A 24888-nucleotide genomic window follows, 5' to 3' on the forward strand; every position below is an offset into this window, starting at 1 on the left:
AGCGATTCCGAACGCGCCTGCGTGCACAACTTATCGATAGCCGAAACATTAAACTTGGTGCAGGAATCTGTTACATCACAAGTGCTTTCCCCCCTCCACTCGTTGAAAAAAAAATAATCAGTGCAAGTGCAATCGACGATTGGGCCGTCACCGTAGCTGCGAAAGGTCTCCTGTCAGTCTGCCACAGCCCAACGACGACTCGGTGCACGTCATCCGCCCATCGATAGCCTCGACACGATGCCGAATATCATCAATGACATTAAGCTCGATTTTAAGGATGTCTTGTTACGTCCCAAACGGAGTACACTCAAAAGCCGATCTGATGTGAGTTTATTTTGATAATATTCTATTTTTATTGGAGGGCGAAGTATTCATATTTTTACACGGTGATGTGCTTTTGATGATTTTTCGTCATTTTTTTTTGGAAATGAAGGAAAAATTGAAATCATTGGGGACATTTCGATTTTTTTTAGGATTTTGTTGATTGATTGAGGATGATTATTCAATATTTTAGGGGGATATGCTCTTGGATGAGGTTTTATTTTCCTCGAATTGAGGGAAGAGAGGTTTTTGGAAATTGTTTGAAGACTTGACGGCGTTTTTTCACTTCAGATGATTTTTTTAAAATTTTCACCAATTTTGTTTTGGAAGATGAGGGAAAAATTGAAATTTCTGGGGACATTTCGGTTTTTTGTTTTTTTTTAGGATTTGTTTGAAGGTTTGATGACGTTTTTTCACAGCAGGGACTTACTATTTTTATTTTTGGATGACACCAGACACTTCTGGTTCAACTTCGGAGGTGGATATTCAATTGTTTTAGGAAAAAGTCAGTTGACTGGTGATTTTACTTTACAGCCTTCATATTTTTTCATTATTTCCGAGGTGTTTTTCATTTTTTTAAATTTTTTCTAGACCTTGATATCTATTTTTTCATATTTTTAGATGAATGGATTTTTCGAAGATTATTCGTTCATCTCATAATGAAGGAATAATCAATTTTTTGAGGGAAAAAAAAATTGTTTTTATTTTTTTTAAGAAACTTACTATTTTTATTTTTGAATGGCACTAGAACCTTTTGATTCAAAATCCAAATAAAAAAAATATCTAAAATTCATTCCATAAAAAACATTCACTTCATTAATTTTCCGTTGATTATCGCATAAATCATCGACTACCTTCATTCTCATATTTGCATTTTAAAATCCAGGAACAAAATACATTACATCAAATTTACGATTAAAAAAATCATAAATTCATTCTCTGTTGTTATGTTTCTACGTTGCCGTAAATTCCTTCTCACATCTCAAAATGCCAATTTATCATTAAAAGTTTAGACTTTAAGAATTTTTTTGAAGGAAAAAACTCACTATCCTTATCTTGTAGGTACTTCTGTTTCAACTTCCTAATGAAATAAAAAATGTTCACTCCATTAATTTTCCTTTTATTTCCGCATAAATTAATGCCTACATTCATTCCTATATTTGGAGAAGACTAATTATTCTTTCACCATGTTTATAAACAAAATTAATTCCTGTAAATTGATGACAAAAGAAATCTTAAATTCATTTTTACCCCTCAGAAAGCCAATTTCTCGTTGAAAATCCCGAGAGTCGTCTTCTCTCACCCTAAAGCATCCAACTGTTTCTCTAGGTGGACTTATTCCGTGAAATAACGTTTCGTAATTCGAAAAGAACGTACAAAGGTATACCAGTGATGGCATCGAATATGGACACGGTTGGGACATTTGAAATGGCTAGGGCATTATCCAAGGTAATTATACAGCCTTCGTCGCTTGTTAATTTAACTCCAAGGCTCTTGTCATTGATATCAAGACGAGAAAAAATTAAAAATGAGGAAAATAATGGCAACATTATGGAAATTTTCTCATTGATTTTTTTTATCTATCTAAGCATGGACTGTTCACAACGCTGCACAAGTATTATTCCGCCGCCGAGTGGAAGGAATTCGCCGAGAAAAACCCAGATTGCCTGGGAAATGTTGCCGCCACTTCGGGAACTAGTGCTGGGGATTTTGAGCGACTCACGTCAGTTGTCACTGCAGTTCCTGAGTTGAGTTTTATTTGCCTGGATGTTGCCAATGGATATTCACAGCATTTCGTGGAGTTCGTGAGGAAAGTCCGGGGACAATTCCCTGATCACACGATAATCGTGAGTGACAATAATAATTTCGTATTTTTTAGTGAATTGTTGCAGTTTTTTTCCGAAGCAAAAGAGCTTTTTGGGAATCAATTGCGAGGTTTACGGATTTTTTTCTGGGGAGAAAAATAATTATTGATTTCTTCATTTCATGATTTTTTAAATGTTGAGGATTAGATCAGTAATTTTTAATTTTTTTATGTCGAGTCTATTAATTGAAGTCAGAGTAATTGAAAAATTCGATGAGAAAAATTATTTCAGGTCATTGGGATTTTCTTTTATTGAAAAGAACATTAATTGAAGGTTCAAAAACTAAAAAACCAATTGCTTAGATCCATTAATTTTTTTCATCGTAGTTGACATTATCTCGACTCCTAAATGTGTACGTTATTGATCATCTCTTGACTATACAGAATTATCGACGAAACTTTTATTCTTTAGAAAATTCCACTCAGTTGTGGAGTAATGAAACGAAATTGTTATTTGAAAACCTTTGTAACTTACAAAAATTTTCTTCTGTCCCTTCAGTATCGAGAGATTCACGAGGAACACTTAAATGAAGTTCATTCCACTTGTCTTTCAATTCTCATTTCAGTTCATCAAAAATCGTAATTATTCTCATTTCATTAGTTTCATTAGAAGTTGCAATGAACATATAGAATAACATTATCAGAATACGGCGCTATACACTTCGTTATCAGAATAACATCAGGTCGATACCCCCGTTTTTCCTTTTCACGGTAATCAGGAATTTTTTCTGAAAAAAAAGATTATGACTCAGCCCCTTGCAGTGTTTGATTTCATAATCAGCATAACGTCATACTTTGGTGCTTAATGACATCATTTTTCATTCGACGTCGATCGAGTTTCAACTGAGAACTAAAATATATTATTTAAAGGCCGGAAACGAGGCGAACGACATTTTTAAGAGTCACAAGGGTCACCTCGTGACCCCTGTGACCCTTTGACCAACTTTCCCCCTGAAAAAATCCAAGATCTGACACTTTGGCCCCCGGTGAAAATTTTTTTTTTTCAGTTTTCACTTTTTCCACATACTTTTGAGAGTTCTGAACAGCTCGTCGCTCAAATGATATCGATGGCATATAAACAGATAAGAAAAACATTTGATTTCAAGGCCGGAAATGTCGTGACTGGGGAGATGGTGGAGGAATTGATTCTTTCTGGCGCTGATATTATCAAAGTTGGCATTGGTCCTGGGTCGGTTTGCACCACTAGAATGAAAACAGGGGTTGGGTATCCACAGCTGTCTGCTGTTATCGAGTGCGCTGATGCTGCGCATGGATTGAAGGGCCATATTATCTCGGTAATGATTTCTCAAATTTTTAAATCATAAATCATTTTTATGTGGCGCTTCATCATCGAATCATTCGTCAACAGAATAAGCAACTTACGATTAAATTAAATTGAATTGAATTCAATCTAATTGTTTGAGTAAATCGTCTTTCGCTCTATTTCCCATAATTTTCTAACGATGTATTTTTAAATAATTAGGACGGAGGCTGTTCGTGTCCCGGAGACCTCGCCAAAGCCTTCGGAGCCGGTGCAGACTTCGTCATGGCAGGAGGAATGTTTGCTGGACACGACGAGTGCGGTGGTGAGGTGATGGAGAAAAATGGAAAGAAAATTAAATTATTTTACGGAATGGCGTCCAGCACAGCCATGGAGAAGCATGCCGGTGGTGTTGCCGAGTACAGGTATGTTAATAGACTCATTAAATTCTGTTCTAGTGCGTCAGTAGGTGCTCGAGGCATTGAACATTGAACTATTCAGCAACGAAACGGTAAAACGCTTCAAGTCGATTTTGAAATCTAGGGGAGATAACGAAATTTTTGTCATTACCTTTTTTGCAGCCCTCAATCCGCTCGGAAAAAAATGGCATTACCAAAATTTTGGTATCTCCCTTAGATTCGAAGATATTCCTCGAAAACTCAGGCGAGAGCTAAATCGAGTTGGAGCATTTCACAGCTTCGGTTCCGCTTAATATATAGATATAATACATAAATTTTATTACTATTTTATACGGTTTATATGTAAATAACTAGGGGAGACGACTATTTGATGTAATTCAAGCAATAAAAAATTTTTTTCATCAACTTTTGTTTAATAACTTTTTTTATTATTGGGAGTACTGCACTGTTCGAAATTTGTTGAAATTTCATGGAGGATATTATAGTAAATCTCATGAGAGTGACATTGAATTGAATTTAGGGAATTTAGAGAAAAAATGATATTTCATGTTTTAAGTAGAATTCACGAGTTTTCAGTGGGAGTGAGACGGAAATTTCCTAACTTGATTGAATTTTCGGTGTTCCATCCACTCATGTTCTCATGCTCCTTTCAGATCGTCAGAGGGAAAGACTGTGGAGGTGCCTTACAGAGGAGAAGTCGAGAAAACTGTTCTTGATCTACTCGGAGGACTCAGGTCGGCGTGCACCTACGTCGGTGCGTCTAGATTACGCGAATTACCGAGACGTGCCACATTCATAAGATGCACCCAGCAATTGAATCCAATGTATGGACCACCATCGTAAACGTAGAATTAATTCAGACTAGTGGAAATTCCCTCGATGATTATGCCCTCAAAAAAATTATTGACCTATTTATTTTGTTTTATTTTCTAAGCGAGTTGCTGAAGTGCTGAAAATTGTTGTTACATTCGCTTTTTGCCATTTTGAGGTGCAGATGAGTCAGAGATAATTATTGCAATTAAGCATTTTGCCAGAATTTAACTTTAAAGTTCTTCAGGTTTCTAAACATGGAGGAACTGGTGAAGAGCATGAAATTAAAAACATTTTCGTTAGATATTTAATCCTCCAGAGAAAATTATTTTGACATTCTTCAATTAATTCACTCATTATCCTGATAATTAACGAATTAACAACGAATTGGAAGGGATTTTTGATTAACTGAAACTCACGTGATGAATTCAGCCGCAATTATCTCGAGAACGAGTCATCCCAGGAGAAAATATCATACGACGTTTTTTGTAGAGAATTCAATTTCCTACAAAAATTGTCTTGTCATATTTTTTTCCCTTTTGCACATTTGCTGAGATATTTGCAAAAAACTAGAAACAAATTTTTTGCTCTTTACCACTTGCTCGTGAAATTTCTTCTTAAATCAATTAATTAATCAATTAAAGTGAGTCCATGTCTTTTCAACTACTTCAGTGACGGATGGCGGTCATTGATGTGTGCATTAAGTTATTAATTGGAGCAATTTTTTTTTGTTCTGCATTGTTTATTGAATTGTGCGTCCAAAAAGTCGAAATATAGTAAAAAAAATTGAATTAATTGAAAACTCAATTGAAAAATTCAAGTTAAATTATCGACATTGAATTGTTATTGAATTATTGACGCATCAGTTGAATTTTTACATTCAATAAACAAAACAAATTAAATTTTTTTTTATAATTACCGAAAATGCAATGATTTAAATGAAATCAGTTAATATGTCGTAGTTGAAAAGACGTGCTACCATTAAACTAGGTGAAATTGCAATAAAATTGTTGACGAGTCGTTGACAAATTTCAGGGATTTATTTTAGGTGCACTTACGCACACGAAGTCATGTAAATCGTCCTTGGATAACTGCATCGGTGTTCCCTTCTCTCTGAATAAATTCCTCTTTGCATCCTCTGATAATCTGACGAGGGTAATTAGAGGCACGAAGGTACAAGGAACATTTTGTATTGATTAAACGATAGTAATCGTGCCACATCGAAGAAACGAGGAAGAGTGGGTCCAAATGGACTTTAGTATATGTTCAATATCTCCTGAGAAAATGATGCGATTTGGCGGAGTCAGGATTCATGATAAAGTGCGAAAAAATACCTTGAAAATGAAAGAAGAATCGTGAAATTTCACTCAGCCAATCCTGAGATATTCACCTTTTTCCTCCCAATCACTCTGAATATTAATTATCAATCCTTTATGAAAAATTGATTTATTGTGTTTTACGTATGCTGGTTATAATTCTCGATTAAACATATACATTTGTTATGTAACATGTTCAGAGTCAAGTGTTTGATGATTTTGGTATGTGTGATTGTCTCGAAAGAGTCTTGAAAATGTGATAGTAACAGTATGAATTCTTATTGTTTTATTTATCGTTTTTCTTTCTTGCTGGTTGATGTTAATAAAGTGTACTGAGTACTTGAATCTCATTGTTTTCAGTGTTTTCAGCCATTATCACACGCAGTGTGTTGAGTTGTTGAGTAAACCTTCACAAGTTGATTTTTCGCATTTCTGAATGTTTGATTATCTCGGTTGTGAGTGGGTTTAGAGGAAAATGCCATAAGACATTTTTTGTAGAGAATTTATTTCTGCATAAAAAACGTCTTGATATATTTTTTGATAACTCTACTCGTTATGGAAATAATTGCAAAATTGGGGAAATCGTTTTTTGATGAGTTTTACAAGTTGTTGCATTTTTAGTTGAGGGTCAAACGACCCTAGACGTTCTTAAGGATTACTTGACCCTCAACTAAAAACAAAAAAAGCCTCCCGAATTATGCAAAGGTCTCTTCAACTAGATTCATCCCCAAAAATGTCCTCTGAAATTTTCCCTCAACCCCTCTCCTCCAGAAATATCGCCGAAACTAATTTCATCCAAAACCCATTTCAAATGAAAAAAAAAATCGAATTCTTCGAGTAGAAAAAAACCGAAAAAAAATCTCAACAATGCTCCGCAAAAACGGATATTTACAAAACTAAAATCCATCCACCGAATTACCTCATCCGCATAACACGTGCCGCAGCATCCGTCCTGAAACGACAGATGAATTTTAATTCTTAAACAACAGATTGGATCGATAAAGAACAATACAACGATTAAATCATCAACGAGGGAGACAATTAACAGAAAAAAAAGTCGTGTAACAAATAGCAATTGAAAAATGGTGCGTACTCAGTTCTAAAAAGAGTGCTAAATTCATCAATTCGCAATGATTATGTTCATATTAATTAGTCAACTAATTACTGTGTAATACGATCATCAACAATTCATCAATTCAAAGTTTACGGTAAATAATTAATTCAATTAAATCTAGTGAAGGAAAAAATAGGAAAAGAAATTGAAATCGAAATAGGGAAAAGCGGGGCAAATTAGCTTAGAAAAAATGACTATTCAGGACAATTCAGGATTTTTTTTTATTTGAGGGTCAAGGGTCAAATGTTCTTGAGGTGCACCCCTTAATGACGTTCAGGGCTAAGGGTCAAACGACCTTGAGGGTCAATCGACGCTCAATAGCGTTTGGAGTTGTGCTTTAAATGATCTAGAGGATCAAACCCTTAATGACAGTTAGGGCTAAAGGTCAAATGATCTAGACGACCTTTGAGGGTGAAATGACTCTCAAAAACGCCTAGGATTGAGGATCAATTGCCCTTTTCTGATCACTCTACTAACCCGTAAGACCCTCAAGACCACTTGACCCTCAACTCCAAACGTCCCGAAGGGTCATTTGACCCTCAACCAGAGGCAAAAAATAATTTCCTAAATAATACTAAACAGTCAGTTTTCCCGGTGTTGCATTTTGCAGAATTCCGGAAACTTTTTTTCGTTTTTAGTTGAGAGTCAAATGGTCTTAAGGGTCAAATGCCCTTTAATAACATTCAAGAGTCTAATGGGGACCCTCAAACCCATTTGACCCTCAACTAAAAACAAAAGTGCCCTGAACTCCCCTAAATAGCCGTTTTTCCTGGTGTTCCGTTGTGCCCCGCTCTCCCCTAGTAAATAAACTTGTAAATATGGTGGATAAATCATAGGAGATACTAGTACAATTCATTGTTCAATAAATTCGCGTACAAGGCGATATTGTCATCTATTTAGCATGAAAAAACCTAAAGAAAAAACGAGACATAGGCAACACTCTTAGCAAAAACAATTTGTTCTCAGTTCGGTATTCATCGTTATTTACCATTATCATTGATTAGCGATTACTCCTCATGGTGGGTATCCCAGGTGTTGGTAATTATCTTCGTAAGGGGTTTCACCGATTATTTGGGGATGTTCAAGGGGGATAGCTCCTGCCATGGAATTCAATAGTTAGGGGCGAAAAGTGAAGACACAATTCACTATTCTTTTCTCCACAGGAGATATCAGGAAATCTTTCCCTTCGGGTGATTGAATTGGCAAAGAAAAATGTCTGTCGACATTTATCTCCAAAAATGTCATTGAATTTGCTTTATCGAGAAGTTATGGGAATTTGTTGGGTTTTTCAGACGAAAATTTCAGACGAGAATTTGCAAGAATTTCTAATTAAACGTGAACCCAAATTAATTATTAGTTGATTAATTAATTTAGTATCAAAATTAATTCATTCACCTGAATTTTTCCTGAAATTTATTAGTTCAATTATTAATTAATTACATGAAAGACTCGTGAATTTAATTAATCAAGCGTGTATTAAAATTTTTTTAAAAATTGACATTAGAATTAGAGAAGAGGTTGAAGGGAAAATGAAGAATATAGACATGATCGAATGTAATTGATTAGCAATTCTTAACAATATCATAGGGAAATGCAATTGTAAAGCCAAAACAATCTAATTTCTATTTGCATTCCCCGAATCTCCATAAAAAATGTCATTCCCAATAATTTAGTCCAGTGCAGGAATAATCCTATCACCCCTGAACGTCCTTAAACAAACATTAATCACCCCTGAATGATCATCATTTCAACAAAAAAAAAACCAGTTTGCATTGTAAAATGGAAAAACATCCTGAATTCAGACGAGTTCATCCTCCTGGAGATCAGCAGCAACATCCCTGATATTGATTTCATTCACAAAATAAAAATATGCCAATGACAATTACAAATTCCACAGCAATTACAATTGAATCCAATGAAACTCGAGCAAAATGTAAAAAAAAATTCTCTACAAAATGTCCGTTGGATTGTTTTGTTTGCACAGCTGCACATTCTCGATCCTAAAATGTGGGACTGGTTAATGAAATCACGACTGATAAAGGACCTTAATCAACATGTTCATGACGAGATATGTTAAGATATTTATCAATAATTTTTATAAGTTTTTTTTTCACATTATTTTTCTTTTACTATCTTGAATACATGTGTAAAATAAATTTCGACAGTTTAATGAATACATGGTGTAAATAAATGTAATTATTATGAGATATTGGAAGCCACAGCAGACGTGAAGAGGCTTCGTTCCACTGCCACCACCTGAGGGATCTTACCTTCATTTTTTTTCAGGGTTGATTGTGGGTGATAGGTCGATTCATTACGGTAATTGATGAGTTTAAGAGAATCATCAGTAGAGATTTTTGCGGAAAATTTCGTCAGCTACAAAAAATGTCTTCTGATATTTTTCGATAAATTCGATAATTTCAGAGATATTTACAAAAACCAAATGTATCTATTTTTTAAAATCCATGTCTAAACATTTTTAAGTACGAAATTAACAAATGGACTCTATTTGCCCCAATTATTTTCGCAAACACCTCTCAAACTACTGCATTTGTCCAAAAACATTGACTAAATTTTTGTAGAAGACAACATTTCCAACAAAAAAATCTAAAAAAAAACCCTCAACTCCTGCCTCTCACATTGTGATCGTAATTGTTGACTTGAAGAGAAATATCGGTAGAAATTTTAGTGAGAAATTTCGTCGGCTACAAAAAATGTCTTCTGACATTTTTCGATAAATTCGATAATTTCAGAGATATTTGCAAAAAACAAATATATTAATTTTTTAAAACACATTTCTAAACATTTTTTGTCCCCAAATTACCGAATGACCTTTATTTCTCCCAATTATCTTTGCAATCATCTCTTAAACTGCTATTTTTACCCAAAAACATTGACTAATTTTTTGCAGAAGACAAAATTCCCCGCAAAAAACATCTAAAAAACTCAACTCCTGCCTATCACAGCCCACAACCCGCATTCCAGATATCTCTCATCGTTCCCCTCGTGTTAATACACTTTAATAACCATATGCATAAGAAGAAATGTCAGAGTTTAATGGAAAACATGGACATAATGATGTTATAGTCATACATAATACTATTCCGATAGTTTTCTCAATAATTTCATTCGTATTATCATATTTCGTAGTTTTGAATATATGAACCTTAGACTAAATAAGAACAGTGATATCCTACAGGTATATATATGTAGCTGGATACATATATACACATTTTTATAAAAAAAAAGAGGAGAAGAAAGAGCGGAGGACATAGTAATCGTAATAAATTAACTTGTCTTTCTGGTTCTTCTTATTTTCGTTTTCATTTTCATTGAAGATAAATTTTTTTTGAAAGCTTGCTGGCTCATTCTTCTAATCAATCAAAGCATTCTGAGTTTAATTATCATCTTGTGGATTCTATTTACTTTTTTTTTATGATTATTTTTAACGTTAGAACTATTATGAAGACAACAGCAGGCATTTAACCGCGTCCCAATGGAAAGCTATCTGAAAAAACTGTTGGAAATAATGCATTACTGTACACAAACATTGATTACCTTTCGTGGCTTATTATTTATTTAAATGTCATATGTTCAAAGGTGTAATATTATATATATTGGGAATTGCATTTGTTTAAAGTGGCATTTTTTTTGGTAATTTTGTTGAATTTTCAAATGTGAAAACCTGAAAATATCAATGAAATCACAAAAACATTTCACAGATAAATTGAGACAATAATGCATGGGAGATTATTGTTACACCATTGATGCACAATTTTAAACGGTTTAAATTTTTCAGAAGAGATATTCTAGGTGAATTAATCATGAGGAATTGTGTAAATTTGAGGAGAAATTGTGGATTTGCTGGCCATTTCGTGATAAGTTGAATTATTCTGTGAATTAAATTCAAAATAAAAAATGTTTTGACATTCATTAATTCTTCAATTAATGAATTTCTGGAACTATTAATTCGCGAAAGGAAAATTACTAGTTTGGAACTGATTTTTTTAGACTTAAAATCTATTGAAAGTCTCTCCACATTTTTTAATAATAAATCAATCAACTAACGAGACAGTTAAATTATCTGGAGAAATGAGCAATCCGATTTATCACGTTGAAATATTCTAATGCAGGCTGATTTACACAATTTCTCATGATGTTGAATGCTTAAAGGAGAACGAGATACTCACATATTAATCGTGGCTGATAATTCAGGTGGAGACATTAGTTGTCGGAGTTGGGTTGTGAGTATGGATAGTTCTGGTAACCACCAGCGAACGCTGGATTCTGCTGGCCAGGCTGTTGCTGTGGTGCAGCTGCACCGCCACCGCCAGCGTAGTATGCAGCTGGGGTTGAGCCGGCATTGATGCCTGGATATGCCCCATAGGCGTGGGGAAATGCATTGGGTGCACCAGATTGGGGATTCGCTGGTTGGGCTGGCATTGCCTGCTGTTGTTGCATCTGGGGCTGGGACATTTGATTATTTGCTGCACCCAACTAGAAATTCAAACGAGGTAGGAACGTCATTTTAGCTTTGAGTCTTTAAACATAGTGATTTCTATTCAATAGGACATTTTATTCATTATTTTATAATTCCTATTAGATATACTTGGATATACACTGAGCGAAATTCCATTGACAAGCAAAATGCTAATTTATCAGCACAGATATATTAACTATATTGTGACGAAAGCAATTTTCCACTTGTTTAAAACTATTATTTGCTTCTGTTGGTCCTTTTGTACTCCAAATAAATAAATAAATAAATAAATTAATTAATAAATAAAGAAATGAATTTGATACTCGAAATTAAGACTCGACAATTAAGGGTCATGAGTAAATTAATAGATGAATTACTAAACAAATGAATGAACAAATGACTGAGAAATGAATAAATCCTCTCACCTTTCCAGCCTTCATTTGAGCCTCAATGACCTCGGCCTCCTTGACCTTTCCCATGCTCCTGTAGTACTCAGCCCACTGTGCACTGTAATCCGCCTGCTGCTGTCCCCCATTCTGGGCAGGATTAGCCTGCTGCTGTTGATTAGTCTGTGCCTGCTGCTGTGGCTGTCCAGTGGCACCTGCCTGTGCCCCTGGTGGTGCTGGCTGCTGCTGCTGCTGCTGCTGCTGATCAGACTTGGCCTGCTTCGACTGCTGCTCAATCATCTCCGCCTCCCTGTGCATTCCCAGTGATCGATAGTACTCAGCCCACTGGGCACTGTAGTCAGGCTGTCCCGTCTGTGGATTCACCTGGACAGGCTGCACTGCACTGTTACCATCATTTGGCTGTTGACCAGCTCCCGGCCACGTCTGATATCCAGCCCCTGCATTCCAGCTTGGATTGTAGCCAATTGCACCCTGTCCACCACCGTAAGGTGTGCCACCAGGACCCATTCCCAATTTTTCACTGAATATTCTCTTGGCGTGCTCCACTTGCTCTGGGGTACCACGAATTATGAATATCTTCTCGTTTTCACTCCCCTGATTTCTACGATCCAACTCACAGTGAGCACCTGTCTGCTGGTTTATCTGTTTTATTGTTTCACCACCTGCAATTGACGATTCAATTATTGTAATGATTTATTTATTGGAAGAATTCACTAGCAAAGCGGTAAAAACGTTTTAAGGATAGCCAAGTACTTTGGCTGTTTTCTTATCCAGTTAAATGCTTTACGATGATTTTATTATGTCAAAATATTGCAAGTCTAAATTTGAATCTCGATATTGAACCGTTCAAAAAAAATTTAAAAATCTGAGAAAAAAATTGAAATTAAACTCCTGATATGGGCCATTCTGTGGTTATATCCAGCAATAACAACATCGAGTGTAATTACTTATCAATTCGTAATAATTCGTACCTTTTCCAATGATAATTCCACACTTGGTAGAAGGAACATTGTACGTGGTTTCGATTTTATCCCCCATGGGGCCACCCCCAGCACCAGGAGGTCCCCCACCCCCTTGACGTCTGTCCCATCCTCCATACTCATTGGGACGTCCACTGCCAAAGCCATTGCCCCTGGGTCCCCTAGGTCCCTGTGGATTTCTGTCGTCCCTCCTCTGCAAAAACACCAATCACCCAATGAGCAACACAATTACCTCATCCCCCCACCAATCGTCAAAAATGAATAGAAAAAGGGGAAATTAACATTTACACTGTCGATGAGCTCCTGGATCCTCTGGCGAGCTTGTTCAACTGCCTGAGGCTTACCAGAGAGCAGACACTTCCTGTCACCAGGGCCATCCTCACGACCCTGTTGAAACTGCACACGTGCCCCAGTCTCTGACTGTATCTTCTTGATCATGTCACCACCCTTTCCAATAACAACTCCAACAGCTGCACGAGGCACCAGAACCTCGACACCATCGGCATTTGATGAGGGATGGATGTATCCATTGTCACTGGAGAAACTTCCAGAACGATCGTTGGAACCTGGAGGACCACCACCACCACCTCTGGGGCCTCTGAACATCTGCATCTCCTTCTCTGCTATTAGCTCGTACACCAGTTGCTTTGCATACTCCACTTTTGGGGGATCTCCAGTTATTCTGCAATTTGAAAATCATTTTTTTCAATTTTTTTTAGACGAGTGTCGCGTTTATCCACTACAGTTTATCAAATAATGGGTTTAGGAGAACATGTCACAAGACATTTTTTATCGGAAATTCAATTCTCTACAAAAAATGTCTTATGCAATTTTCTCCTAAACCCTTTATTCACCGAGATATCCACGAAATAACGCGATTGAGAGTCACGTCCGAGAGGAAATTTCGTGAATTATAGTCTCATTTAACTTTAAACAACAGAATTTCCCCAATTTAAAAACCAACCTCAGCGGTTTCTCCTGCTCCTGTGAAGGTCCATCCTGGATGACCACCATCTTGGCTCCAGACTTCTCCTGCAGCTGCTTGATAGTCTCCCCTCCCTTGCCAATGATCAATCCAACCTTGGGTCCAGGGATCATGATCTCCACGGATCCAGGATGTCCACTCATCATAGATCCCCCACCACCACCACCGCCTCCACCACCGCCGCCGCCTCCACCACCACCACCACCACCACCACCACCGCTACCCGAGTTGCTGCTGGAGTTCCCTCCAATGTTCATATCTCCAATTCCCTCAGCCCTGCACCTCTGATTGACAATGGAGAGCACCAGATCCTTCGCCCTACTGCAACAGACAAAAATAAATCATAAATACACCGGAATAAATCGATCCCTCATTCAATTGAAACGAAAAAAAAATGTCTGAAGCACTAGAACTAGGCAAATGGTACGACACATATAATAACTATCCTTCCAAATAATCATCTCGCAATTAAAGCACAATCACATGGTAATACATCATTATATCGATCAATCCAACAGGATATATCATTTCAAATTGTTCATTAAATTGAAAATAATACGATTGATGTGGATTTATGAAGCAATTCTAAGCTAGTACATAATAATTTTTTTTTTAATCATCTCGGAGATAACAATACGCCCCCATGCATAATTCTATCAACTCCTTCCCATCTTCCATTACCATCTTTCATACTCCTCATTCCCTAGTAAAAGTAAAAAACTATTAGTTATTTATCAATTCAAAGAAATCAAGTACGACAATAAATTGTTGAGTAAATGAATTAACAGAACAAATGATAGAACAGATCAGAACAGAACAGAATGATATGGAACAATTTTAAAACAGATAATTCAATTCACAAATCGTGGATTATTGTTTATGCATCAATTTTCTCAGACATTTGGCGAACACATTATTTATCGGTGGAGTTTTTTTGCCGGTCATCCAGGCTTCTAATTTTTCTGGAATAAAATTTCATGAATTTTTGGCATCTGTTCTTGATTTTATTTATTTATTTTTTCTATCGAGTTTGACATGAGGCGTAATGCATGTGGATGGCTCGTATTGCGGGGGGTGATGGCTACATTTATTGTGGCGAGGTGATGATCGAATTGTTCAGGTTCCTGGGACGTCACAGACAATGCAGTTGTGAGAATCATCACGAGGATTGAGCGGTGAAGTGGTGGATTTTTGGTTTTTTGGAGATATCGAGAGAAGCGCTGGAGGTAGGGAAAAATGTTAGGGATACCCATTGTAGAGAATTAAATATCCTAGAAAAAAGGTCTTGGGACTTTTTTTGTTATCTCAATTAGATATGGACACAATCGCAATCTAAAGTTCGTGAAATTTCATGATTGAAAATTTAGTTGATAGTTTATTTCGTGAAAATCTCGGTAAATAATGGGTTTAGGGAAAAATGCCACACGACATTTTTTGCAGGAAATTTAATTCTCTCCAAAAAACATCTTATGACATATTCTCGTAAGCCCATTATTTACCGAGGTATTCACGAAATGAGGCGATTTAATTCTCGACATTCGTAACTTCCACAAATTTAAATTTAATTTCATTGTCATTTGTTTGATTATCTCGATGCTGAGTCATCCTATCAACAAATCTTCTGGGAATGATTTGTAGGAAATTCAATTGTCTACAAAAAGTTCCCGACCCATTTTCCCCCCAGCCCACTATATCTCGAGATATGCATTATTTTTCTCCACCACTTCCCTACAAAACATCACATTAATTTTCAAAATTTCATAAATTTCCTCTCAAACGAAGATGAATCTTCATAATCACTCATGCGGAGTATTGTCATATGTATGGGGATTGCATTGCATAAAGAATATAATCAAAATAAATAAAAGAATTATTGTTTGAAATAAGAAGGGAAAACAAGTTACTTGACAGCCTCTCGTGAACCAGTTAGAGTGCAAACACGGTCCGGTAGACCGCCACTTTCGGGCGCCATTTGTATTTTACATCCTGTTTCACTTTGCAATCTCGTTATTTGTTCGCCGCCCCTTCCAATTACTGTAAAAATAATCATGGATTAATGACTGGTGATTAATGATTGTTTTTTTTGTGAGGGAGAGGGGGAATTCTTCATTTGGTTTTCACTTGAATTTCGGTCGATCGTAATCGATCTGAGTAGCAACAGATGTTGTGTTGACCACTGTGGAGAGTTCAACGAAACAAATTGTTGTTTGTAAATTGTTAAAATCAAATTAAAGTTTGTTAATGATGAAAACAACGATAAAACCATGAATAAACGGATGATTCAGTGGTGAAGTGGCATTACCTCGATAATTAATGGATTCAAAGCTGAATGACAGACATTTTCCATAGAAAATTTAATTGTGTGTGAGAAATGTCTGATTTCATTTTGCCCCGTAAAATGTATCAGTGGGAGAAATGACAATTTGGTAAACTTTTTTTCTATTTGAAGGACAAATGATTTAGAGGGTCAAAAGACATAAAATGTCAATTATCTCAGAAACGAATGAATTCAAAGAACAACTCCTGTTACATTTTTTGTGGGAAATTGAATTCTCTACAAAAAACGTCTGCTGACACTTTTTCCCAGGACCACTCAAAACCGAAATAACGGAATTCCCACTTCGCACTGAATGCAGTTATAGAATTATTATCCAGAATGAAAAGAAATTTTTTTAAAGACAATAATGTCATTTAAGGATTTACTTTAAACTCTCAATTCTTGTTTTTAGGGGGTGCATTCATCATTTACTCACTCAATCCAACCATTTTATCAGGGACTCGAATATCTTCATTGCAGATACCACCCATACCACTGACTCCATGAGGCGGTGACGAAGCCAGGGAGCTTGATCGTCCACTGCTTGGATCTCCCATCGATGGTGCACGAAGGTTCATTAGAGGATCGGGTGCTAATTTCTTGGCCTCAGGTTCTACTAAAAGTGGAAAGATACACTCAACATTTTTTTTCCTTTCTTCGATTACTCTCAGTCCCAATGAATGCGATTTTCACATTTCAATTTTTTATATGGAAATTGTAATGCCATTGGCGAAACAGGAAAAATTATGTGCTCTGTATTTTTCGGAACTATTTCTGGAACCAGTGGAATTGAAAAAATATTTTCCAAGAAGTAGTGAGATGTTTCAGAAATTCACCAAAAATACAAAATTTACTTGCAGAATAGTTTTCGCAAATATCTCCAAGACTGGTAGATTTATGAAAAAAAAACTTACTCAAGTAGATTTAATGCTGTCCAAAAATATTCTTTAATTCTTTAATTTTTCCTCAAACTCTATATTACCAAAATAATTCGCCATTTAACAACGAATATAAAAATAACCAACAACAGATGATTTGAAGGTTCGAGTAAAACATTAAAATGATCAATTTTTCAGTAAATATTTTTTAAATCGTCAAATGTTGAAATAAAATGCCTGAAATAAATCGTTTTCACTGAAATTTTCCCCAAAAGCCCTTCCCTCCAAAAATTTCCCCCAAATCACCTCCTCGAGTTCTCCCCCACCACCAAATCCCCAATTAAAATCATTAATCATCTTTACCATCATGAACCATACCTGGGCCATCCTCAAGTGACCGCTTAAGTTTTCCCTCGGAACTCTGTGTACCCCCTGGATTTATCTTAGCTGCGATCTGCGAAAAATCATCGTTGACAAAACCAAAAACATCTCTAAAATAATCTCGAAAAAAAATATATATATAATCAACGAAAAACGTCCCACTCGGGATTAAACCCCGACAATTTCATGAAAATATCCCACAAAATCATCATCACAGTTAACAATCAGTTAATCAGTCAGTCAATCAATCAATCGCCCTCCACGTTTTCACCTAGAGTCCAAAACGCATGTAAACCTCACATCAAACCTGGATTAAACTCACCATCAGAAGAAAAACAAAATGGTCCCCATTAAATCGTCAATATCTCCGGTACCAACGATCCGATTGGCGCTAATCAGGTCTCATTTTAAAGATAATGAAAATACCGTCAAAATGGCGGAAGACTCATCAGATTTCACTCAACCGATCCTGAGATATTTGCGATCAAAACCGAACTATTTCATCATCATTAATAAACAATTAACAGAGAATGAAACAGAATGCTCCGATTTGAACCGTGAACATCTCGGGATCAAAAGGTCCCATTTCGACGAGTCATATCTCATTCTGAAGGCCATAAAAATCCCTTGAAAATGAGCGCTGATTTTTTTAATTCCACTCAGGAAATCCCGAGATATCTGCCATTGAATGCGGACTATTTCACTATTCCTAATCCAGAATGAACCAAAATAGTCCCCACTCAAACCTCAATATCTCCAGTCCTAGCGGTCCGATTAAAAAAAATCAAAACTCATTTTAAGCTCCACAAAAATCCCCTCATGCTGACCTCAAATTCACTCGGCCAGCCCCGAGATATTGACAATAAAAAAACCTTCAATTTTCCCCCTCCCCAAAAAAACGAAAAAGTGCTCCAAAATAATCAGCAAACCAAATAAACAACAAAAAAAACAAATAAATCATCAGAACAATTATCAGACAATCAGCATGAAGGATAAAACCAACAGTGCAACAAAATGTGTAAAAAAAATTTCTCGTCATTTCCACGAAACAATTAACATACCTGTTTGGCACGCTGTAGAGCCGCGGCAAAAGCCGAGCTCTGGCTGAAATTTTGTGGCGGAGCTACCGCTGAGTAATCACTCATTTTTTAATAAAACATCAAACAACGGGATAATTATCGGTATTTAAAAAATGTGATTTTTTGGGGGGTTTTGCTTCAGAGGTTTTGGCGACGATTTTCGGGGAATTGTTCTTTTTGTTTCACACGAGTGCCTCCTGGGCTGCGACGCCGATGCTCCGGGCTTTATTCCCGGGGGTTATCTTTGATTTTCGGAGTAATTACACTTGATTTCACGTATTTACTGCCACTTCGACACGTTTCAGAGGGTTTTTGGGGCGAAAACTCGCCGGGAAAATGCGAATTTTCAGAGTGAAATGAGCATTGAGACCAGAATGGACACGAAACCAAGTGTGAAGCGAGGAGTCGGCGCAGTGCAGGCGTCGGGACGATCGGTCTAATATAACGGGATGGAATATTCCCGGGAATGTGAGGGGACTGGTGATTGAGAGGTGCACGGCGCACACGGGGGATTTTTACTCGGAAAACCTTATCCGATCGGGGTTCTGGGTTTTTGAGGGCTTTGTCGGGACTTACAACGCACGTTTTGGGAGCGTCGGGGTACCGATTCCGGTCGGGCGCGGAGACAACTCTGCTGGGGTTACGGTAGGGAAAATGGCGGCGGGAAGTGGTCAAAAGGGCGAGGGGACAGGTGGGGGCGGTTGGCTGGCGATGGGGGCGGGTTTAGGAGGCTAAATAACCGGTATTTTTAAGATCGCGTCGTGTGCAGATGTAAAATGACCGTCATTTTTGATACCGCGTCATATATCCAAAAAATTGATTATTAATAATTAATTATTATTTATTATTAATCATTAATTTTTTTGGTCTATGACGCGGTATAAAAAATGGCGGTGATAGATGAAAAAAATTGTTTAATCTGTAGAATGAAATATGACTGTCATTTTTTCTTGGAAAATGGGATGGTTAAGAGGGAGAGGGGGTAATTATGACAGCCGTCGTGTGACGCGTTCGCTTTCTAGTTGGTGATTGGGGGAACCGTTTGGCGGTTGGAAACGCGGCTTTAGGGGGCACCTATTGAGAGAATTTCATTTGTTGACTATTTTTTGAAGAATTTAGTAGGTTGGAGACCAGGGCTGCGATTTTTTAATCTTTCCGAGAATATCTAGGAGACTAGTAGGCTTACAGGAAGGAAAAAAACCTACTAGTTCACGAGATACAGATAATCTGAAGAACTATCTGAAGATTCAGTTCCGATTCGGTTATTCTTCCTCACTTCCTGAATTATCTCCCAACCCTTTAGATCAGATTTTAGATAAACGTAGTAGGCTCTGAGATAATTCGTGAGGTTTTGAAGATCTCGCTCTCTCTGACTAGATCTCTCTGTCTTTCATAATTAAAAACGTTCCATGTTTACTCGTCAATAATTCGGCATCGGCAGAGTGAAAATGAACTTTTTTTTCCTCATTTCAAAGGTTTTTTTCCCTTTTCGAAATGAGATTCGAATCATCAAAATCGCACCGTTGAGTCAGAGGTTATCGAACTTTGAATTGAAGTGATTCTTCCCCTCTCCAACCGAATGCATATTCCACGCGCGTGTGATCTGTCAAGACGGGTAGTGTTTGTGTTGGTGCGTCTGGCGCCCAGTGGCCTTTCTCGATCCCAAGGAAGAACACGTGTTTCATCACTAATATAACTCATCGTCATCACTTCGCATCTCACAATAAATAATGATTAATTAAAACCCGTGTCAGTCGAGGGAGTGCCTGCAACATTGAACAGTTACCAATCTAGTGTTCATCTAAACTAGTGTTCATTTTGTTTGTTTATTTAACAGTTTTGCTGTTATTTTTTTAAATTGTTTTTCGTTATTTATACGTCCAGTTGATTTATTCGCGGAGTATGGAGACTAGGATATTGAGTAGTTGTGTTGATGTGCCACTGACAGGAGATACTCTCGACGAAATTGTTGACAAGGCCAAGGATTTTGCGCTGATAAATGGTACGGAATTTCATTAGTCATGATGACATTTTTACGTTTTTATTTATGTTTTGTTTTTGTGCCTTGATGCGTTGGCAAGAGGCATGTATTTTTTTTAGAAATTTTCATGGATCATTTTCCCAAAAAATCTGTTTTTTGTATTTTTGCTCCCATTTTGTGGGTTTAGACTTGATATCTTCGATAATTCCGGCATTATCTCGATAATAGGAGGGTTGAGAGAAAAATGTCATAAGATATTTTTTGTGGGGAATTTCAAGGGGTATAAAAAAGATTTTGTGACATTTTTTTATGAAACTGGTGGTTTTGGAGATATTCGCAAAAAACGGACGGATGTTTCTTCAATTATCTTCGATGCATCTGTGCGATTAATCATTTGAAGGCCATTCACAAACTTATGAATTAAATTGCGTGAGAAAAAATTGAAAACGATCCTGAATATTTAGCGAAATTAAAATTACGTTTTGCGCAGAATTATTCTTTTAAACATTCGCTGTTTATGGATAAATAATTGAAATTGTTTGAACTTTTGGAAACCTCATTTTTGAGGTATGAAATCGTTTTCGGGTATAATTACGATTTACTTCCATTATAAATTTACGGTTCACTTTTATTCCTGGAATAATCCCTTCATCAATGAACTTTTTTCAATCTCTTGATGATCACGATGTTCTCCAGGTGTGTGCATGCACTGGAAGCAAAATTTCGACAGAAATCGAGTGCAGATAGCCAAGTTCACATTACTCCCAACGACATTCCCCACTAATGAGTTCTCCAAGGCCCAAGACATACAGTTTATCGTCAATAAGTTGATTCACAAAGTGGCCTATGATCATGAGTTCCTCGTGGAGGCATTGAAAAGGTAATTTAGGTGAATTGCCAGCAGTTCCTTGACTCGTCACCTCAGCATTGCATTTATAAAATTTATGAAAATTGAATTATTCAGCTCCAAACTTGAGATTAGCAAATTGAAAAAAATCCATACAAGTTCCACGACTGAATTTAATTCTCTGTTTTATTCGTTACAGTACAATTGAAACGGATGAACTGACCTCAGAATTGTTTAAAATATATAAAGCTGTTTATGATGAAGGCCTAGCTCAGGTAATAGCTCGAAGAATATCGCTCTCAGTGAATAATTATGAATTTTCCAGTTGTTTAGTTTTCGAATTTTTCCATTTTTTTCCATTCGGAAGCAAAAATATTTTGATAAGTTCACAATTAGGTTTTCTCTGATTTTATCGATAACTCCTCTCACAGAAAATCAGTGTGGGACTTTTACGATCTGATTACATATTGGATAGTGACTCAAAGATAAAACAAGTGGAAGTAAACACAATTGCATCGAGTTTTGCTGGGTTATCTGAAGTTGTCACACAGTTGCATAAATATATTCTCGGAGAACTAGGGTTCACTGATAAAACTGTCAATGTAAGTATTTTATTTATTATGAACGGTGATGATTACTTCACGTAAGAAAAAATTTCATTGAAAAAACCTGCGAATTCGCTAGAAAATTCTGTTGCATCGCCATTGAAATCTCTTATTTTTTAACGGAAATATTCAATGAGAAATATACTATTGAATTCTCGAAAGGAATTAAAAATTAAACATTTAATAATTCAAAAAAAGTTTAAATTCTCTTCTGAATTCGCTAGGTTTTTCTAGGATTTTTTTTTGTACGTGTGACGATGAGTGGTACTGAACTGATATTAAGCTTCCAGAAAACCATTCAGCGACTGGTCTTGCTGAGGGACTGGTCGATGCCTGGAGTGTTTACAAGAACGAAGAGTAAGAAACTTGCGAAACTATTCTCGAAATATCTCCGTAACCATTGGTTTCAGAGAAAAATATCGAAAAATCTTTTTTGTGGGAAATTAAATTGCCCACAAAAGTATTCTCTTGACATTTTCCTCTAAATCCACTCGTTTAAAAGATACATGCAATTTTTTATTGTCTCTCTTTTGGATAAATTCATCCAGTTGTCAATGGGTTTTCGTTTTTTTAAAATAATTTCAGGGCTGTGATTTTATTCGTTGTTGAAGAAATAACGTACAACATTTCTGACCAGAAGGCTCTTGAAATAGCCATTCGCCAGAAAAATCCTAAAATCAGGGTGATTCGAAAGAGTTTTAGATATTTAATTGACAATGCACAGTTGCGACCTAATAAAGAGCTGATTGTGTAAGTATTTTAATTAATTATTTTCACAGCCACATGACAGTATTTTTGTATTTTTTATCAGAATAAACCGCCCGATATGAATGCGTTAAATGAATTTTTAAAAAGCCACACGAAATCATGTGTAAATTAAAGTTAAATTTTTTGTTTTTCAGGGGAAATGATTTAGTGTCAGTTGTGTATTATCGAACGGGATACGAAACATCTGCCTACCCCACAGACAAAGAATGGGAGGTGAGATTGCTGATCGAACGCTCTCGTGCCATCAAATGTCCCTCCATACAGTACCACCTAGCTGGTACAAAAAAAGTCAGTGTCTATTTTCATTCACTTTTTGATTGTTCAATGATTTAATCATGGTTTTCATTTAATTTATTTTCCTTAAAGACCCAAGTCAACAGGGCTAATTACAGGATCAAATGAAATATACAGAAAATCTATCAATCGAATCATTAATATATGCAGTTTAAACAGTTTCCCCACTCATGGGGAAACATTTCTTAGTTATTAGACGACTACCTATCCTATCTAAATAACTTCGTAACATAAATTTTTATTCGTGCTCCCGTTTTTAGTTGTTTTTAGTCAGTTTTGTACTGTTTTGTTCGTTTTGTATTTTTGTTGATTTTTTTCTTCAATTATTTATCATTTTTATTTATTATTTTTTCAATTATTTTAATAGTTATTTCAATTGTTTATTTATGGTTAATCGATTTTTTCCCGAAATTTATAGATGAATTTATTTGTAGGTCCAGCAAGTTTTATCGCAACCTGGAGTTTTGAGAAAATTTCTCAGTGAAAATGAAGCTGCAAAACTTCAGGACGCGTTTGTGGGACTTTATTCCCTCGATTTCGTAAGTTTTTGTCAAGAGTCAATTCTGCGGATTTTTCCATTTAATAGTTTTTAGTAAATAGTTGGGCATTCTATTTTAAAAAAAGTACAGAAATCCAATAGGATTTTCTACAGAATTGACGGTTTATCTCAATGAAATTTTTTCGCGCGTGATTCCTCTCACTCATTCCTCAGGATAAACATGGAGAGCACGCAGTGGAGATGGGGATCTCCAGCCCCGAAAAATACGTCCTAAAACCACAGCGTGAAGGCGGCGGTAACAATGTCTACGGAATCAACGTGAAGACAAAATTAGAATCGATGAGGAACTCGAAGGAGCGAATTGCCTGGATCCTCATGGAATTGATCAGAACTCCACTCCAGAGGAACTACCTCATATCCCCTGACCTTCCGAGGCCGTCTCTCCAGGATTTTGCCTCTGAACTGGGGATCTACGGAGTCATCCTTGGGTTCGTAAATTTCCTCTCATTCAATTCCCAATAAAAAATGAATTTTTTCAAAGTCAATTCATCAATTTTTCCTCTCGTTCCATTTCTGTTCAGAGATGACAATGACATCAAGGTAAACAGACAAGTTGGCCACGTGATACGGACGAAGCCTTTTGGGGAGAACGAAGGCGGAATAATTGCTGGGGCAGGGGCCCTCGACACCCCCTATCTACAGCCCTAAGCCCTGTATGTTTAATTTTCAATTGAGAATTAAATCAAAATATTTTTATTAAATAAATGACGAACCCGAGTTGAGTGCTGATCTCTGTTGTTGGCAAACTCGAATAGATGAAGGAGGAAAAAAAATAAACAAAAAATAATAATAATTAATAATAAAAAATAATATTATTATTAATATTATTATCAATTATTAATAATAATTTGTTCAATAGTCGTTGCACTAAATCTCATCTTTCAGAGTGAAAATTTAATTTAAGAAAAAATGGATGAAAACGAAATTAGACGAAAAGCAATTGGACGAATAAAAAAATCAATTTTTTTTAATACTTGTAATTTGGATAAACATCCTTAAAAAGTGCCTGAGTCAAACGACTCAATCTCCCCCTTGCCCTCTCCCAACAACAACTCACACGATCTCTCAGTAAAAACTCTTTGTATTTACTTATCTAAACTTACATAATTTTGGTAGATAAAATATACAATTGAAGTGCGAAATTTCTGCAACGGAGTTACGTAATTCAACACCTGAAATTTCTCTAGAAACAACAAACAGTTGCTTAACTCTTTGACAACTG

General features: G+C 36.3%; 3 protein-coding genes across 9 annotated transcripts; 2 read left to right on the forward strand and 1 right to left on the reverse strand.

The window, feature by feature from the left end:
* The first annotated feature begins 132 nt into the window (after window positions 1-132).
* LOC107048117 (GMP reductase 1) lies at window positions 133-6336 on the forward strand. 2 transcript variants are annotated; one of them, XM_015271122.1, is made up of 7 exons: window positions 133-324; window positions 1651-1770; window positions 1911-2168; window positions 3292-3480; window positions 3669-3871; window positions 4519-4689; window positions 5711-6336. In XM_015271122.1, the coding sequence occupies exons 1-7, from the start codon at window positions 238-240 to the stop codon at window positions 5721-5723; spliced, it is 1041 nt and encodes a 346-aa protein (XP_015126608.1). In that variant the 5' UTR covers window positions 133-237; the 3' UTR covers window positions 5724-6336. The 2 variants fall into 2 exon arrangements, with proteins under 2 accessions (XP_015126608.1, XP_015126607.1); XM_015271121.1 differs by lacking the exon at window positions 5711-6336 and having other exon boundaries at window positions 4519-5513.
* On the reverse strand, window positions 6106-19252 carry LOC107048116 (far upstream element-binding protein 1). Of its 6 annotated transcripts, none has more exons than XM_015271115.1 (10): window positions 18595-19252; window positions 17516-17606; window positions 16711-16890; window positions 15862-15991; window positions 13937-14278; window positions 13255-13654; window positions 12964-13165; window positions 12011-12654; window positions 11296-11602; window positions 6106-6943 (listed from the first exon to the last, which is right to left on the reverse strand). In XM_015271115.1, the coding sequence occupies exons 1-9, from the start codon at window positions 18676-18678 to the stop codon at window positions 11330-11332; spliced, it is 2346 nt and encodes a 781-aa protein (XP_015126601.1). In that variant the 5' UTR covers window positions 18679-19252; the 3' UTR covers window positions 6106-6943; window positions 11296-11329. The 6 variants fall into 6 exon arrangements, with proteins under 6 accessions (XP_015126601.1, XP_015126606.1, XP_015126605.1 ...); XM_015271120.1 differs by lacking the exon at window positions 6106-6943 and adding an exon at window positions 10141-10622 and having other exon boundaries at window positions 16711-16887; window positions 17531-17606; XM_015271119.1 differs by lacking the exon at window positions 6106-6943 and adding an exon at window positions 10141-10622 and having other exon boundaries at window positions 17531-17606.
* A 461-nt stretch (window positions 19253-19713) lies between these two features.
* LOC107048170 (glutathione synthetase) lies at window positions 19714-24812 on the forward strand. Its single transcript, XM_015271231.1, has 11 exons — window positions 19714-19730; window positions 20260-20614; window positions 21290-21473; window positions 21640-21715; window positions 21872-22042; window positions 22329-22402; window positions 22631-22795; window positions 22948-23101; window positions 23542-23646; window positions 23820-24094; window positions 24188-24812. Exons 2-11 carry the CDS (start codon window positions 20515-20517, stop codon window positions 24312-24314), a joined length of 1431 nt encoding a protein of 476 aa, XP_015126717.1. The 5' UTR covers window positions 19714-19730; window positions 20260-20514; the 3' UTR covers window positions 24315-24812.
* Window positions 24813-24888: the final 76 nt, after the last annotated feature.

The sequence above is a fragment of the Diachasma alloeum genome, unplaced genomic scaffold, assembly GCF_001412515.2.
Source record: "Diachasma alloeum isolate Michigan unplaced genomic scaffold, Dall2.0 Dall_scaffold_00185, whole genome shotgun sequence".
In the NCBI taxonomy this organism is placed as follows: Eukaryota; Metazoa; Arthropoda; class Insecta; order Hymenoptera; family Braconidae; genus Diachasma; species Diachasma alloeum.